Source organism: Trichoplusia ni, chromosome 17 (assembly GCF_003590095.1).
Source record: "Trichoplusia ni isolate ovarian cell line Hi5 chromosome 17, tn1, whole genome shotgun sequence".
NCBI classification, from domain to species: domain Eukaryota; kingdom Metazoa; phylum Arthropoda; class Insecta; order Lepidoptera; family Noctuidae; genus Trichoplusia; species Trichoplusia ni.
In genome coordinates, this window is record NC_039494.1 from 4,846,386 (window position 1) to 4,864,735 (window position 18,350).

The 18,350-nt window shown below is 34.8% G+C and overlaps 1 protein-coding gene across 1 annotated transcript in view; it reads right to left on the reverse strand.

Moving 5' to 3' along the window:
* The window catches only part of LOC113502386 (four and a half LIM domains protein 2), a 161,482-nt gene extending 144,785 nt beyond the window's left edge, over positions 1 to 16,697 (reverse strand). Inside the window, exon 1 of the mRNA XM_026883936.1 lies at positions 16,380 to 16,697. Within this exon, the coding sequence (XP_026739737.1) occupies positions 16,380 to 16,427 (48 nt within the window). The 5' untranslated portion in view covers positions 16,428 to 16,697. The remainder of the gene's footprint in view (positions 1 to 16,379) is intronic.
* Positions 16,698 to 18,350: the final 1,653 nt, after the last annotated feature.

Genomic DNA, 18,350 nt, shown 5'->3' on the forward strand with positions numbered 1-18,350 from the left:
TTATCACACGACGATATAGAAAGCACACATTAAGTTTCATAAACTTAATTAAAAAGAAAAACAAAACTATACAGGCAGGTGTTAATGTTCAACCACTTCAAATTTAGGACGTCATTTGTTCTGTTCCCCTGTTACCTACCGCTTTACCTTATAACAAAAAAGGGGAATTAAAACGAAATGTACACGACTTTATTTTGTTTGAACAAGGCAAGCCAAATATAAAGATCAAACAATTTTGTACTCCACTTTACGGCAGCTCACCTCAGGACCGAGCTGAATATTTGCGGGCCCGACCTCGTTACACTTACCACTAATTAAATGCGAATAAATATATTTTTAATTATGTTACGTCATGTGAAAGTTTCAAATTATATGTATGTGCTAGCTCAGCCACGCGGCGTTACTTGCGAATAAAAAGTAGACGAGTTAATCTAGGATTGCAACTACCTACCCATGACTAGGTCTGTATTTTTTCAAATAGAATCGAGATGTTTGTGCATAATGAGGTACCAAATAAGACATATTCGTAAAGTGAGTTGAATTTCTAAATATACTATACGTTCGTATTATTAATGTTTGTTAACTTATTTTCGTTAAATTCTTAAATCGAATATTAATAATAAATTTATATAAACAAAATGTGAGAAAAGAGCTTTTCACACTCGACTAGCTACGTACAACGTAAAATCGGAGAGCCCTGGCACCGACCCAAAGGCTTAGTGGCGATCGACCTGCAAGCCCATCTACTGTTACATGTGGAAGCGAGACACCGTCATACGGCAAGTAGTGCTGTCTCGCTTCAACAAGCTTAGTTAAAGAGGTAGTGTTTGCCTCCTGAGTTTTGATCCCCGGCAGTAAGCAGGTTGCAGGCTGTTATGCCATTTATGAAGTATCATAATGTTATTAAAGGTGTCAAATGTGCTTGTTTGCGTTCTATTTTAGTTGACATCTAGCTTCTGTTAACACTTTAACAAAAGGAGCTGATGATGTTTAAGTATCTTGGAAATATTTTATGTGTTTTTCATGGTAGATATATTTTAGTTCTATGATAACTTTCGTGAGGACGATTCATTATTAAATGATACGATTTACTCTCGCGATATATCGGGCCCGACTAGTTTCGAATCCAACTGGAGTCCTCAATCATGAGCTGCGGCGGCGGGGTTGAAAGTCGTTTTGGTTCGACTAAGGACTCCGGTTGGGTCCGAAATTAGTCGGGAAGTTCCGAAACTTTATACATAGAATACGTCGTAAGTAAGGATTTAAATTGAAAAGGAAGGGAGAAAACAGCGTCGCTATAGTGTGCTGTCTCTCTCTTACAACTCTGTATTAAAACAATTGAAGTATAAAAATGTATCAACAAATAAACGAAGTACATTACAACAATGCATTTCCTTATTTAAAAATAAATGTGTGTTTAAATATGTCCACATGTATCGTGCTTGTTATTAAATCTGTTTATTTTAATGAGATACTTCATTGGCAAATATTGTATGAACTGAATCTTTATTATTCCTCTTGCAATAGGTGTACACTAGGGTTGTTACCGTAAATAACATATTGAATGCCAAAACGAGAACCAGTTGAAACCGTTACCAAATTAGTTCAACATAGATTTAAAATGGGAGAAATCAAATGACCTTGAAGTACTCTCGCTTTTTAATCACGTCAAACTCCATTCCAATTTCAACTGCACTGAATGTTTAATGGGAAAAAGTTTAAATTTTTCACAAAAACTTGAAATGGACGACGTTCGTTCAATATGTTCCGATGGTACCGAAATTACGGAATTAGGTCACACGTCCAATGAAGAGGAAGTTCAAGGCTGATCTGTCAAAGTATTTCAGACAGAATAGTGTAAAAACAACCGAAACGTAAATTGTATTAAAACCTCTTTAAATTCAGGGTTATATTTAAGTCGAGCCAAAGTTATGAACAGAAGCAAATTAAGAATAGTATTTTCGTGGATTATTTATAGAATTTTCATTATTCATGGAGTTTGGCTGTAGTTCTAAGCTGTGAGCTTATCAATTAGGATTATAATGAAGTGTTTGAAAGTCTAGTGGTTGACATGGGGCTTAATATGATGGATATAGGGTTGACCCATGAAAAATCATATAATAATAAACATAGGCGCATCCAAACACAAATCGAATACAGATTATCTGTTATAAAATACTGCAAAAATAAATAGGCTAGTAATTACGATAGGCATACCTCTTTTTTTGTTCTAATTCATTACTATTTTAGTTCTAAAATTTAAAGATTCAACGTTTGCTATGTTGCATCCATTGTCACCATATACTCGACCCAGTGTTTAAATTCAAAAATTGTTTTAAAAATACATGAACATTATCAAATTTGCTAAACTATGGATTAGTTTCGGGGCTCATGCATTTTTAACTCTGCACTTCACCGGCTGGCTCGCAAAACTCCCAATATCGTTATAAATCAGTAAAACCGTTGCATTTTGTACCTGCTTTGTGGTCGCGTTCTGCGTCGTTCGTGACCACAATTGGGCCTTCTGCCGCCGATACAGCTGACCACAACTGACCATTATAACCTCGAGATGAATTATTTTTGTTTTTCGTACCATTTTAGGATGCGAATTTTATGTTATGCCATTTATAAAATGGTGTGGTTTGCATGCTTTTTTTCCAACTCGTGCTTTTGTTGCCAAATGCTTTCGATTTTCGAAAAAGAATGAAGATGGTTTAAAAATTAGTTTGCCATTTTACCTGCCCATAAAGCAAGTGATTAAATAAACAATCATCATATTTATTCATTTTTTTGTTCTTTTTACACTATTTAACTCAGCAATACGATAATCGTGACTTAAAACTTCAAATAATGACATAGCACATTTTACGAAGTGTATATTTGTATGGATCAAACCTGCACGTCGCAATCGTCGCATCGTCCAATATCCTTGCATATAATGATTTAATATGCAATATGAGTCCTAACTCCTAAGGGGTTCAGATAACCTCATTACAAGTTAAAACTGGCACAGCATTAAAACACAGCGACGTAGAACTAGGAAAAATACCGATAGGATTTGAACTAGATATTTTTCTTTTCACTTAGTTCCGTACTTTAAAGGTAAAAACGATACCGCTCCGCTATCTATCAGTCGGTCAATAGGCTCTATCTCATGTACTGTGATAGCTAGACAGTTAAAATTTTCAGACATGTGTTTCTGTTGATCTTTATTTTAGGTTTTTGTTGTTATAACGATTAACAAAAAATAATGATGAAGTTAAGTTATGATCATGAATTTGTTAGCTAAAAAAACCTTTTAGGTTGGGTACCTACCTATTTATTTATTTGTCTGCCAAAGAATTAATTTATCTTACACCTATTTGTAAGGAATCATTTTCGTCGCGAGTCCGCCCACCTCCTAAAGTCATATTATAATAGCCGTGGAAAATATGCGCTATGCCAATTATTGTACGTTGTCAAACTTCCAAAACTGCAATAACATAACTTTGGGACGAGGCAATTGTGGTTTGCATGTAAAATTTGTATAAAAGTTATCACTATAAGTGGCCAGCGTAATTCCCTTGTATCAAGCATTATTTTCATCCAGTAATTCTCAAAATTACACAACCCATTAATCAATCCTTAAACTGCACCATACTAATACTTATTCATTCCAGACCATAGTTACAAAGCGCATCCATACAAAATGAAGCTCATCACCATATAAATAATCTAAGTGCCGTCTGTCTGCAGACAGTCGCCGAGTGGCATAGCAAATCGGTAAACACAGAAAGCGTTGATTGATGCGATCCTTATGCAACTGACTGCACACGATAACGCTGGCACGCAGATTATTTTACACGTCTTACTTGTACATATTAGTGTGACCCAAGTTTAGTTAGTTTAAACACTATTTATGTATGTTTATGTAACGTATAGGGGATTGAAAAAGGTATGTTTTAGATATTTTCTGATAATGCCCAAATCATCAGAAAATATTATAAGGGCTCTTGCATCATGCAAGAGCCCTTATGTGGAGGGCTGGGTTGGTAAGCCAAAGTGTAATCAGACCAGCTATCGAAAGATATAAGGAAATGGCATATATGGATGTAATTTATGCTGAGAGGTTTACAGACCCTTCCTGACAGCAGACAAGCAAGACAGACAAGTTACTTTGTTCAAAGCGCCTAAATGATTTGATAAGTGAAAGTCACGTCGACTATTGATAGAAATGTATCATATCATACCGACATATTCGAAGTTTTCCATTTGTTTTATATTATATGCAATGTTACGTTGTCCTACGCCCAGTTATGAAAATGTTTTTTTTGTTCTAAATACACTGCCGAATAAATCTGTATTCCACATACCTACGTTTTTTACATACCAGTTCGAAATATCACTGCATTGTTGGAGGTCTAATTGAAAAGGTTTATCTTACACACACATAGACATCTATTTATACTGAAAGTTATCGGATTTCGAAGTAAACGCATTGTCCCATATGTGTGGGTGGGTGTAAAGGTCGCAGGATCACCTGACGAACTATTGTGAGCTCTCCCACAAAAGGATTAGTTGGAGCTTAGATTTGTGGCGATTGTGCAAAGGGCTTGCACACCGTCCTTTGGTAACGTGACAATACGTGCATACATATTTATAGATGTCCACTTACAGAAGGGAATGTTTTGTAACATTCTTTTGAATAGAAGATACTATTGTTTGTCGAATTGGTTTGGTTTGCCTAGCTCGACGAAAGAGGCACAAATCGCTTTTTATTGCATTGAATAATTGAAAATTAAATATTATAGCAAGTGGTTTCAAGCCTTAGACATAGTTTAAAGAGGCTAGCTAGCTAGCGAGCTGTACCTTGATTTTAATTTATCATTAAATTAATAACAGGTAATCATAAAAAAAGAAAAACTATTAAAACAACATAACGTACAAAAATAAATTGCTGACATAAACTTCGAATAAGCAACACATTTGAAACCTTACTGTAAAGGCATCAGACGGCCGGAACGTAACGCACGCGGTGTCAATCCGGTTGGCCGTCAAAGCGATCCGGTTACGGATGGACTGGATCAGCGCACGGTTTTCCAATGTACGGTCCGTTGCGTCGTGAAATGCGACCGTTTGCAGTGCGAATACTGCGAGATACGTGCGGCGCGTTCTTAATGAATGGTACCAATTTGTTTTGGGACGTCAATTGTTTTGAATTTGTGTGTTTGTATGCTAACTAGAGATATTGTTGTGTCTTTGTAGGTATGGATTACTAGTGATTGAAGACCAGAGAGATTGATTACTAGATACTTTGAAGATTAGTGTCCGGAACTCAAAGTCTAATTGTCATGATACCTAGGTAGGTATCCTTCTCTCAAATAAAGAATTGTTCTAATCAGTATTTAATTCCTGTATTCTAAAAATCAAGGTGTGAAAAACAGGTACAGCTAAAAATTATATTTCATTAAAAAGTATATCTGATTAAATTAAAATATATGCACTGCCAGAAAATTACAGATATACCGAGAGAGATTCGACATCACTTCATAATCAGTCGCTTGAAGTGGCAAAAATTATAAAAAAAGGTGGCGTCTTGTCAAGTGGGTGCTTCACACAAGATATTTGAAGTTTGCTCTTTAAGAGTGATATAAAAAATAAATTACTTTTTAAAAGTAAAAAAAAAACGTACTAAAATTATTTAAATCAGTTATGTTTTGGCCTTTTACACTTAGCAGTACATTTTAATTAAATATGTAAATACTGCAAAATTATATAAAAAAAATCTCAAAGGTAATTTGAAAATGTTTAAACCAGAACATATGTATCTGTAATTGCAAATGCAAAACCTGCTAATTACTTTACAAAATAAGGTCTCTTAACTCACACAGTGCAAAATATGCGATCAAAGTAACCCAAAATAAAGTTTGTATTTGATTTCTGCGAATATTTCAGTGATTGGCTTGGTTCTGAGAATTCTCCTTCATAAAACTGTACGAGATTCGTAAACCTTTTTAATTTATTTTTAAAATGTTAAATCTTGATTACAAATATGCACCTGGTTATATCAATACTGACTTGATATAATCATTTTAAATTAAGAATGCCTCTACTATGAACTCCTGAAGCGAGACTGTTGTTGATGTCGGAGCGAGACACCACTACTTGCAGTGTATCACTCCGTCTTGCTTCAACAATGCTGATTAAGATCTCATATACGCGCTGACTTCTCTATCGACAAGTGTTTATTTCTTTTATTTTGGCACGGTATTTGGCATTCAGGGCAATATTGTCATCAACCAGTGCGTGAGGTAATTATTGTAATCCTCCCATTTTGAAACGTGAATGATTGCAGTATTGGACGTAGACTCATTGGTGTCATTTTGGTAGATTAACTCTTTGGACGCTATTTTGGTATAGAAGGTTGAGTGCCCATAAATTTTATTGGTTTCTTACTAAGGGATAAGTAATGAAGTGATCTTATATGGCAAAACGTTTTATTATATACCTACGTAACTTATCTCATAAAAATACTTTTTAACTATAGCATACCTACTTACAGTAGGCGATTGCATGATAACAAACAAATCTATCTGCTATAATATATCTTCAAGTATTAAACCCACACTCAACATCACATCAATCTACCCTCTATTACAAACCTCAATACAGGAAACTATACCAAACAAACGACGATCGATGAGTTGTTGACACGAAATCGATACTCCTGGTTCAAGTTCAGTCGCTATAAATAGTTGTTGCAATGCCCAGTGGTACGGGGGCAGAGTCCCTTGGTACAGGGTACGTGGAGAAATTCGATGTTCATGGTACGGGGAACGCGGTCCCTTGGTACAGGGTACGTGGAGAAATTCGACGTCCGTGGTACAGGGTCATAGAATGATCTACTTTAGTATGTGATTGTAAAATAAATTATAATTAATGCCGATACTGAAATGTCAATTAGTTTAAAGTCGGCGTTAAATCCAAAGCTGTTTCGTTACTTGTGTTGGACACGAATTGGCAATTGAATTTGCAGAAAAGTATTTTTTATTATTTACCGAATACTTACGATACTATTCAAAGGGCAATCTCATATCTTCTTGCCTTGCTTACTTTATAATAAAAACTGAGTTATCTCATAATCAGACAGTATCAGATCAGCTCAATAACCACTACAAATAGCTCACCGCCATTGCAAATACAACAAAAGCAATAACTGGTACTAAAGTAGTAAAAATGAAATCAATTCTATATTTGCAATACAAAAACCTTCAACTGTCCTTAGCTAACCTTAAGATTTGACATTATAGGACATAAATATCACTTGGAGTGAGTCATCAAGACATTCGCCTTTACCCGTCTGTTGCACCATTTCTTGTGTAGCTGGTTTGTGATGCATGCTATCCTTTAAACATATTCATATACTTATTTAAATTGCGTCATATTAGAAATTAAATGGAGAAGGAACGAATAAATTAAAAATAATTTATGTCTTTTAAAGTTTCACCTTTCGACTGGTACGTTGAAGCCGCTTTGCATGGGTTGTAAGGCAAAAAAAATAGAATAGATAATTTAGATTAAGATTGAAGAGTTTCTAGGAAAAAAAGGAAATCACACCATAGCTATTCATTTATAAACTATACTTTCATCATTGAAATCCAGCTAAGGCATTTATTTTTAAACCAAGATAAAATTGCTTCTAACATTATCGGATAATTTTCAATAATACGAGAAGCAATAAAGTTTCATTGCACTTATTTATAGAACGGAGACTCCGAAGCTAGAAATATACTAGACTTGATGAAGATTAATCGATGTTTTCAACATTATTGCACTTGTTTTGTTCTGTATGTATTCCTAGTTCTTGACCAAATGACTTCCAATTCAACACATTATATATTCTTGAAGCCATGCCTTAAACCTGTCATCTTCTTTAGTCCTTCAAATTGTTTAAGCGTCATGCTAAATTTGTATATATTTTGTGGGAGCAAGATATCGATATACGACATCGCTTGAGTCCTGTTGGCTTACTCCTAACGGAATCGAATTCTGGTTCAAACGAATCGGGCTCCACAGTTGGTACTATGGAATATGATACTACATTTACTTACGGAGTAAAGTTTTTAATGCAAATGTATACTTATTATCTTTCTTTAAAAAACTACTCTCGCATTTAGGAATTTAATGATTGTGAGCGGGGTGTTTCATAAAAATTCAAGTCACGTACACAAAGACATCCAAATTCAGTAGAATACTTCGTGAATCACACCAATGCTTATCCTACGCGGGTATAGTATTTAAAGAATGACATAGGAAGTAAGTGGATTAATTGTGAATAATTCCAACAATTTCAGTCAAAAGGTGCCCATTAGTGAACCTTGGTACCAAACGCATTACAGTTGATTGTGCGTATTGTCGGATATATGCATTGATTTCGAAACAATCCCGTATCAGGAAATTATACGACTGAATTCAGAAATTAAACAATAGGTATTGGAAAATGACGCTTCCGTAATTTGTGATAGAATTTAAATTCAATTGTGTGTCTTTTGAGAGTCATTACGAGTACGTAATTTTGTCACAAAAGATCGGAAAATTAGATCGCGGAGAGGTCACAAGGATACACACATAGGTACAAACTTTCGCCATAAAAAATAGTATGCTGTATCATAATCTGATATTTGACTAGTTCACAAGCAGAGACAAACCGCTATAAAAATCATTAATTTCATAGACATAAAACGTGATCATACATTTGTTTATTAATGCTGATTCGCTCAACATTTCTACGTATACAAATTTGTCCTAAACATACGACGAAGCGGGGCTGCCCCCATCGTGAACCCCCTTTTCTCCCTGGAGTCTAATGACCCCCGCCCTTTCGTAAGTCCCTGGGTAGGCCTAGGAGGCGCGATTTAGGGCAATCCGGTCGCCCAGACGGTTCGTAGACGGCGTGAAGTATATTGGGCGTGTAGACCGCGTTTCCCGAAAACATGGCCCACTTACTAACAATGCTCACTTATTGACACTTGCAGATGTTTAAATTTTATTTGGATGGCTGTATTATCTGCTATAACGTAGACACGCAGACAATATATTCAATGGCAGTATGTTGTCTGCATGTTTGAGTGTTAGGATGGAAGAATATTTGCGTTTAATGATGGATGATTTAGTTGTGTGCAGATGCTAAAATATTTTTATATTAAGTTGTATTACTATTGTCTCACTGCAGGGCAAAGGCTTCCCTTAGATTTTTCCACTCTGGCCGGTCTATTGCTCTTTCCTTCCTGATTTGTATAAAGCAGTTAAGTCGATTATTTTATTTTATTGTTACCTTTCAAAAGAAGACAGTATAAGGTAGAGAGGATAAAAGATAATTTCTGCATCAACATTGTATCAAGAAGGTTTTATCCGATTAGTTTGGTATACATATTTAAGTTTGTCCAAATGTAGGCAAGGTGAGGAAAATCACATATTCATATATACATAATGCCATACACAAGTTTAAGTACTGACATCAAATTAAACATAATTACAAAAACAGACAGATACAACTAATGTTGGCACGGAAAATAACGAGCCAACGTTTACATACTTGTGTAAACAAAACGTCTAAGATTGCCTGACCGATTGGCTTCAACAAAATTAAGTTAGTTCCACAGCTAAAATAATATATATTGTATCAATGTAACACCTGCAGGTTCACGTGCATTTAAGGTTTACAATTATAATAATATGTACAGAAATTGTAATAGAAATATCAAAGTTTTTGTCACAATATATCAGGGCCTTGAGTTGGTGTTAAGGTAAAGAGGTTAATCGGCCATCTTAGGATTAAGGGTGACTTAACAAGAGGCGAGTTCAAGGACATATAGTTCTGAAACAAATGGAGATGTATTTAAGAATATATCAGAAATTATATCCTACATCTAGAAAGTCTATATACAACGATGTTGTATTTTTGAAAATTTAGATTATACTGTGTACTGGTTTAATCTCCGTGTGTGGAAAGTATGGTGTCATCCTTATTAAATTCGTATGTCGTTTGGTATTCGTAAGTAAAATTATGTATTTCGTTCCGTATGCCAGATGAAAGTCTTTTCTTTAAAATTATCAACAATAAAGTCTCTCACAAGATTTGTTTGTAACAAGATTATTGACATATTCACTTTTCAATGTATCGTTGAACTTAACATGCATTGCCCAACAGGTGAGGTGATTGTATTAGTACCAACGTGCGTTTAAGCATTAAAACAATAACATTCGAAATATAATCCTTCTACGTCTCGTGGGAGCCAACGAGAGCGCCGAGCGAGGTTCCAGCACTTCAGAAATTAGGGAGAGATTAGTTACTCGTAATTATGTCACAAGTACAGTAAACTTCGTTCAAATTGTAAATATCTTTTCGACCTATTTATGATAAAATAAGAAATCAATAAAATTAGGCTAAGAGATGTCAAAATCAACAATTGGAGAGGACATTGATTCGCCTTAGAAAGATAGGTGTTCGAAAGTTAGCTGTGAGGAAGTAAATGAGCTACTAACTTTTTCCACAGCATAGCATATCTTTGAGTTGCAGTGTGTCATATTTCAAGTCTTATTTTATGGAGGATACCTATAATTCTACAACTTTGTTGTCTTAACTATAATCTCTTAGTATCTAATAATACTAAGATGCAGTTATTTCATATAGTCAATTCAACGAAAATTCGTAACGTTCTACGATAACAGGAGGTAAATTTTAAATAAAAAGTTTTAGCAATTTGTTGAAAAAATATCTCCCCAGAAATAACTGGTAAATAAGGTAATAAGTGAACAAATATACAACCGTACTAAACTCTTCCAAATTGTTTCCCGCTGAATCACAATCCGGTTGATCTTGATCAAATTATCATAATGCACGTGTATAATGTGTATTGGATGCTTTGGAGCGTGTCTCCCTGCACCGGTTACAGGTGGGCGTACCACCACTTAATATAAGACTATTACAGGTGTGTAAGCGAGATGCCGTCATACGTAACATAATGCTCTATCTCCCTTCCATTGCCACAGTTATCTTAGACTAAGATGTCGTGGTAGGATCCAAGGTGGGCGTGCGCTGATCCTTGGCGAGCTCCCTTTCTTTATAACACGTTGAATAGTTTACAAGGCTGGACGATAGGGGTATAGCTGTTTGTTATGCTGTTACGTTATGAGCAACGATGCGCTTTTTTGTTTTTGATACGGTGCTATTGCCATGCAATGTTGGAGAGTGGATCTTCAACCAGGTAATATCATGTCATATAACAGTAATCAGTTATTTTTAAGTTAGTGATATGAGATCTTAACAAAGCTGGTTCTTCCCCTATATGTATGCTGAACATAACATACAAAAAATTAGCAACACATGTTGAAACGATTCTCTGGCATAAGATACAATAAATTATGCGGCGCCTTGCTCTACCTACTCTACATTTCATTCCAAACTAGTTTCACATTTAAAGCGTGAAATATCAGCAAATAATATTCGCGAAACTAATTATAATAAATGACTCAGTATCGGATGATTTTCCTACACACTATGCTACCTATTAACTTTTTGCAGTCAACAAACTTTAAATTCGTAGAACTTGTTTCGAGAACATTCTAATTATTATTTGTAAAAACTAACGCCATGTTTCTTATGCTACCACGAGATGTATTTAGAGTTGCATGGTTACCGGACTTTAGAGCAAAATAATGACCGTAAAAAACATAACAAAATTCGAATCAAATTATGAAAATGTTTACTTCCTTCTTATTTATTTTTCGTGTATGACCTATATATGATATCACAAAAAGTTAAATAGCATAATAACTATGATAAAAAACGTTACAATTCCAGTAAGCCTAACCTAATTCAAACATAGCATGATTTATAAAATAAATGCCCAGCTCAAAACCAACTTAATATAAAGAAGCTTCAGCGAGCAATATCTCAATTAATTAGCGAAACAAGAATGACATGCGATCTGCGAAGAAAAACAATTAATACAAGAGAGAATTCCATAAAAACTTGCATGGAATCCACATCGAACGACGGCAAAAACAAATTCGTGTTACCACAAGCAAACAAAACGCCTACGAATTTTATAACTAGACTTGAATTCCAGAATGTTAATGCGACAAAGTGGTTTTAATTATGTCATAAGTATAATTAAACTTTTTACTGGCGTTGTAACTTATATTTTAAATGTATTGAGATGAAATGAAGGTCCTATTAGGTCATCCTACTATAATTTTCGAGTACTTTCCACTGTCAACTGCTGATGTTTTGTCAATCTTCGTTTTAAGCAACCCTTCAAAAGAAGAGTGATATTTTTAGGGTTCATTTTTGTGTATACGTGAGCTTCTTTGTAATAATGTTAATATTAATAATGTTTGTATAATCCACCAAGCAACAGCGATAATTTGTAGAGCAGCAACGCGTAGGGTATACAAACCAATTAAGCTGCATAGATAAAGAATCGATAACCTGTGACAAAATTGTTTTAAACAACAAAGTTGAATAAACAATTTTGTAACTATGCGAAATCGATATCAGAGCAGCTATCAACTTTGTACTACATCGCAAATACCAGTTGTGTTAGCGAATTCTCGCAATAATTTAGATTGTACATGTATTAAGTCGGTTTCGTCTGAACTCGAAACCAGACTTTAATTGCATTCATCTCACATCATGAGAAACGTTTCAACAGTCAACGTGCCCTTGCATATTCATTTAGTTTCAGCGGTTCACAAATAAAACAGAAAACGGTTGCAAACCTAGATATAGAATGCACTTGATTCAAAGACAAGGCCAAATTTTATAGAAGAACGGAGCTTTAAAATGAAACGAAGCGAGGGCTCGTAATTATATCGAGGGGTCGATTATGTCACACATATTTTAAAAGGATGTGTCAATAGTTTTGTATTTTCTATGCAGCGACTTTGCAGAGTTTATATTGTGTTACACGATTTTCAAACATGGAATTAAATAAATAAGGTTTTATTATGCTTTGTTTTTTTTGGGAGTATTTTGATCGTCAGTCTTCGTAAGGAAATAATCTGTCGAATGTTACCTCATCTGCAAATAAAATCATAACATTTTCCTTAAATGTAAGGAGAGCAGTACATTTGTGGTAATACCGACTATTGGGGTCAATTCTAAGAGTGGTGATTATGCTAATACTGTACCGTTACCTTGCCATGGCCAATTTCCTCTTATGGCCTGTTCAAAATGGGCCATTATGGACTCCACTGTACATGGTAACACGGTAGCGTTTGGTTTAGGCCAGAAATTAAGCCGTTACTAAATAAATATTACTTATAGCTAGTACTTCAAATATTTTCTTGTTTCTAAATATTTCCAGTAATCGCCAGTGAAACAATTGTTGGCAAAATGGTCAAAAGGTATTTTCCTTATGCATTGCGTAACCACTTTTTTTAACCATTAAATTAAAAAAAATGTTTGTAAGCACTCAACTTAATGTAAAGTTATAAAAGTGAATGTGTACGTGTATATGTTAACAAAAATTACGTGGCATAAAGTTTCGTCGTTTGTATGTTTAAAAGTTCGACATCGGGTAGGACACTGCTATTGCAAGCAGAATTATAGGAATGCAAGCCCACGCTACATAGTTGTTGTTTCATGTACCCACGAAAGTGCACAGAGACCAACAAAAACACACATTGCAGGCTTTTGTCTAAAGTTAACTGTTATAAAAAGCTACAGAAAGTTCGTATGAAAAATATTGCAGCACGCTAAATAAGCTGGCCATATTGTTTTTCGAGTGAAACCCAACAACGAATGGATAGTTTTTAAATATGGAATTTACATTCCGGCAGTTTGGGATTCTAAATTAAAAATATTAAAAAAATGGGTGTTTGATACCTAGTTTCAAAAAGTTGGAAATATTAAATGATAAATAGAGATTTTTTTTTTAGATATTAAACGTTGTGTCAAATTCGCCACATCGTATTGCTTGTTATTTATTTAATTAGATACATGGGCTATTTTTGGGATAGCTCGCGTTGGTAGTGCCCTCGAGTCGATCTTTCAGTTCTGTGGCGTATTACTTCCTTGTCTTTGAGTATTAAATTATGAACTTTATATGACGTATAACCATCGAAAATGTTGACCATGACACGATAATATTTCACACCAACAATGTTAAAACACCATAAAAGGTATCTTATTTACATAGGTGATGGGTTTTTAACAATCACGACTGAAGTGGTTCTCAAATATTAAAGATAGCTTAACGTAATCAATCATTTCCAAATTAGTAAAAAAAATAAGTGGATACGCTAAGTTTAGGATAAGTATATTTTGAGCGAAGCTTTGAAACAAATACCAACCAAATTGATCCTTTTCTACCTCCTATTTACAGTCGGTTACAAAATATGAGACTAATGGGTTTAATTTAAGAACTTTCGGGAATTTACAGTTTAGAGGCATTTTAACACCCATTTAGTACTATGAAATCGTCACATACTTTTCTCCTATGAAACTCTGTCTAGCTTATCTAGGTATAACCTAGATAACTATAGTATATCGGTGTCCGGAATAGTGGTCAACATAATTAATTATTTACCAGACATATGCCCATAGAAAGTAGAGTCAGCAGCAGAAGTCACTTAACGCAATCAAATTTACAAAGTATCAGTATTATTCAGTGACATATACGAATTGGTATTTAGAACCCTTTGGCTGTAGGTGTCAAGATTTTTTTATAACCTGATAGCGGTAGACCTCTATTGGATTTGATTGTCTACAGTAGTTTGGATAATTTCATTAAGTTACAAAATTTTATTGCTGACTGTACTGTGATTGTTCAGTATTATAGCTGTTTGTTGGTCTTTTGGTAATCATAGAAGCCTATTATTTATGCCATTTTAACCTTAAGCCTTCAAACTCTGAAATATCTCGAATCCTATAATTTATGCTCTAAATTTTATATCAGTCTTATTAGAAACTTTTGATCCTTACGGATTGTGCGTTTTCTCTACATTTATCGCCAAACTAAATTTTTACAATTTTCATCACCTTTTTTCTTCAAAAACTACCCTTCCCCATTTTCCTTAATATGAAAACTTTAAACGAACATGTACCTTATGATTAAATCAAGATAAACATTAATTTACTATAAATATTTACAGTATCAGGCCAACACGTTAACTACTAAATTGCTTCGTTTAATATTAATATCTAAACCGAAGTATTTTCATATACTGTCAATAACGTGGTTAGCTGACCAAAGTGGCGACCTCATAATTAACGAAAATCGTCCATTAAATGTAAATATAAGGTATATCTTTGCTATTTTCAATTAATATGATTGATAGCATGCAAATCTTAACATTTTATGGAAAACTTAGAAGGTTAATATTAAAAAATAGAAAATAAGTCTGAGAACTCTACATTTTTATTTCTGTTTATTTTTTTTCGTCAACTTTAAACATCACACAAATTTTACTAACGCTAATTATAATAGCAATAAAAGCCTAAAAAAGGTTCTTATAGTCACATTATGTATTTGAACCTAACAAGATCACATTTGTTGATCGTCAGCTTACTCCTTCCTTATGCGAGTGTAATCCATTCTCAATGGCCCCAGTCTAGTCACTAGACCATTATGTTTCTTAATACTCGGAATTTTTAGTCGTATACCCTTATACGTCTGCCTCTCGGTTCATGGTCACCCACGAAACTTGTAAAACAACTCATTTTGTAGAGATAAAAATATTTCCGAACATTCTGTTGCCGGCCAGCACTAACTGCTTACTAATGTTTTGAATGCTCATTTAAAACGATAACTATCTCCATAATACACGATATTACGAAAATAAACTCGACTCCACATCGAAGTGAATTGATAAATTAGTGCCGCTGATAGGCAGCGCAACTAAATTAATTGTCAATAATTGATAATTAATACAGTGACATACTTGGGACTCGATTGATAATTTAATGTAGGTTTATTATTTAAGTTGATGGGGGAACCAACCAAAATAATAAAATTATTAAGCTAATGAGACAGCAAAAACATATGTTGCAGATATTTAAACAGTGAGAGTTAATGACATTTATATCAACACAGCATTACTCATCTGTCGAACCGTAAACAAAACAATAAATCATAAATAAATTTTATTGATCAATTAATGCACAACGGCAAACGTTCTAGTGTTATAAGTTATCGTTTGTTTGTAACCCTTTCAAATCAGCAGGGCTCTCTACCCGAGGGAAATATCCGGCCTTCGATAGCTTCGGCACACTCGTAAACCGTGCAGCAAGTTAGGGTTGACACCCAACTTTATTCGGTAACTTTCAACGCACCGACAAAATATGTCGACAAAAAATGTAGTCCGACAGTCTTGGAGAGATCTCTTACACTCACCATTTCCGAGAAAGCGCTCTTAGGCCTCCTAGCCGGCGTCCCATTCATCCTGCTACCGGACACGACTTAACAAAACAAAACAAACCGACCAATCGGATCGCACACAACTTTTTTCACGGACACTTGTAGAGTTCACCACTGTCAAACTTTAGCATTGAACTCGGCAACTTTTTGAATATGGAATCGATTGAAACAATAACAGTGTTGTGAGCTATGGCCGTAGGTACACTTAATTTAATCGATGACTTCATGCAATTATTCGTTGATAAGTTATCGAGAAGTTGTGAGTAGTAGTGGTTGTCGCGAGCGAGCCGCCGGGCCCGTGGTTCGGCACTGACTGCGAGCCGGCGCGCTCGCCTCGCCGCGCCAAGGTGCGTACGTCGCCGGCCCGCGGCCACCGGGCCTGCATTTTTTACGCGCCGGACAATGGTTTAGGTGTTTTAGAGGTTATGTTTTGAATGCACGCGGTAATATCGTCAATTGAACCGCTCATTCTTAAATATGTAGCATGTTGAACGTGAATCGTTATACTTACAAAACAATTACTGTATTCAATGCCACGACTGTTTACTTACTACAGCTGAAGCGAGCGCACATGATTCACTTAAGGCATGTTTACACTCTATATTTAGTTGGTCGCCGGTTAATCTTGGTTGCGCCTGCGACGATGACGTCACCGCCACATTTTTATTGTCGATAAAGGACAGCGATTACATTGGGTCTCTTGTAGCGTGACTCTTGCTCCGGTATCAATGTTGCGGCCTTATGGGTCAACACGTAATACTAAGCTGTTATCTTAAACAAGTTGCTAATTCTTGATTAAAATGTTTTTCATTGTTAGGTAATATTTTGTAATCAGTTAAAAATAGACAAAGATATTTTACACAAATGTAGAGCAAGTTGATATTTTTTTTAAATAAGAGTTTGTTTATCTCCTTACCTTAAATTTATTTTAATATATAACAACCATTTAATATCTTAAAGAATAGAATACTGAAAAAAAAACATACAATAGGCAATATAAAATTATGAATGTAGAGTTTACATAAACTCGAGTAATAAGTAACCTTGGATGTATAAAAATAATGTAGTAAGTTATTTTGTAACTTGATATAACATCAACTTGCTATGCTGACCTTGAGCCTTTTACGGAGAAATAATCGAGGGATGAGAGAGTGAGGATGTTTTGATGAACTGTCATACGCATAATTAGGTATACCTAACTCTACTACGTGGTTTGGTAAATATTAATCAAATTTTAAACGTTACTTATTTAGTTTACTTAATTACTTACTTAAAATAAAAGGAATGGTCTTTTCAGTGCTCTTTCTGTACTTAAAAGACAAGTCCAGGCAATACTCTGCACATGTCACTAATCTGAGCGTTAAGGAGAGAGACCCTCGGAATTGTTTTGCAATTCTTTACAAGGTATTTAGATTAGAGAAAAAGGATGTCTGATCGGATTCTTATTCAGAGTTGAGTTCCGTCCAGTAGGAATTTATACCTGACCGCTGGTTTAGGTTGCAGTCAAGACTGTTTTATTTATAAATGTAGAGTCAATTAAACAATTAAGCTTTGAAACTTAATCTACATAGAGTATTTTAAGTCAAAATATTGTATTATTTTACCGTCACCATAAAATCGTTGTGTCCAAAGTTATGTTCTTGTAGACAGATGCATATGTTTCGGAAACAACTTCAATTTAAATAAATGCACATTTGTTGAGATAGTGAATGCTGCACGTCTTCGAAGAGGCAAACGGAGATGGCGGGAAGACTAAATAACTTGCAAGTAACTGGCCGGAGATTGACGGGCGCATATAGTTGTAGGGGAAGGGAGGGACGACTTCCTCTATACATATTTCCCTGATCGGAAAACGAGGTGTTGATTTTATGTAATATATTTTGTATAGGAATTTATTTAAAAGCTAATACATAGTTTGTATTTGTTAGTAAATACGATGTGTTTTGT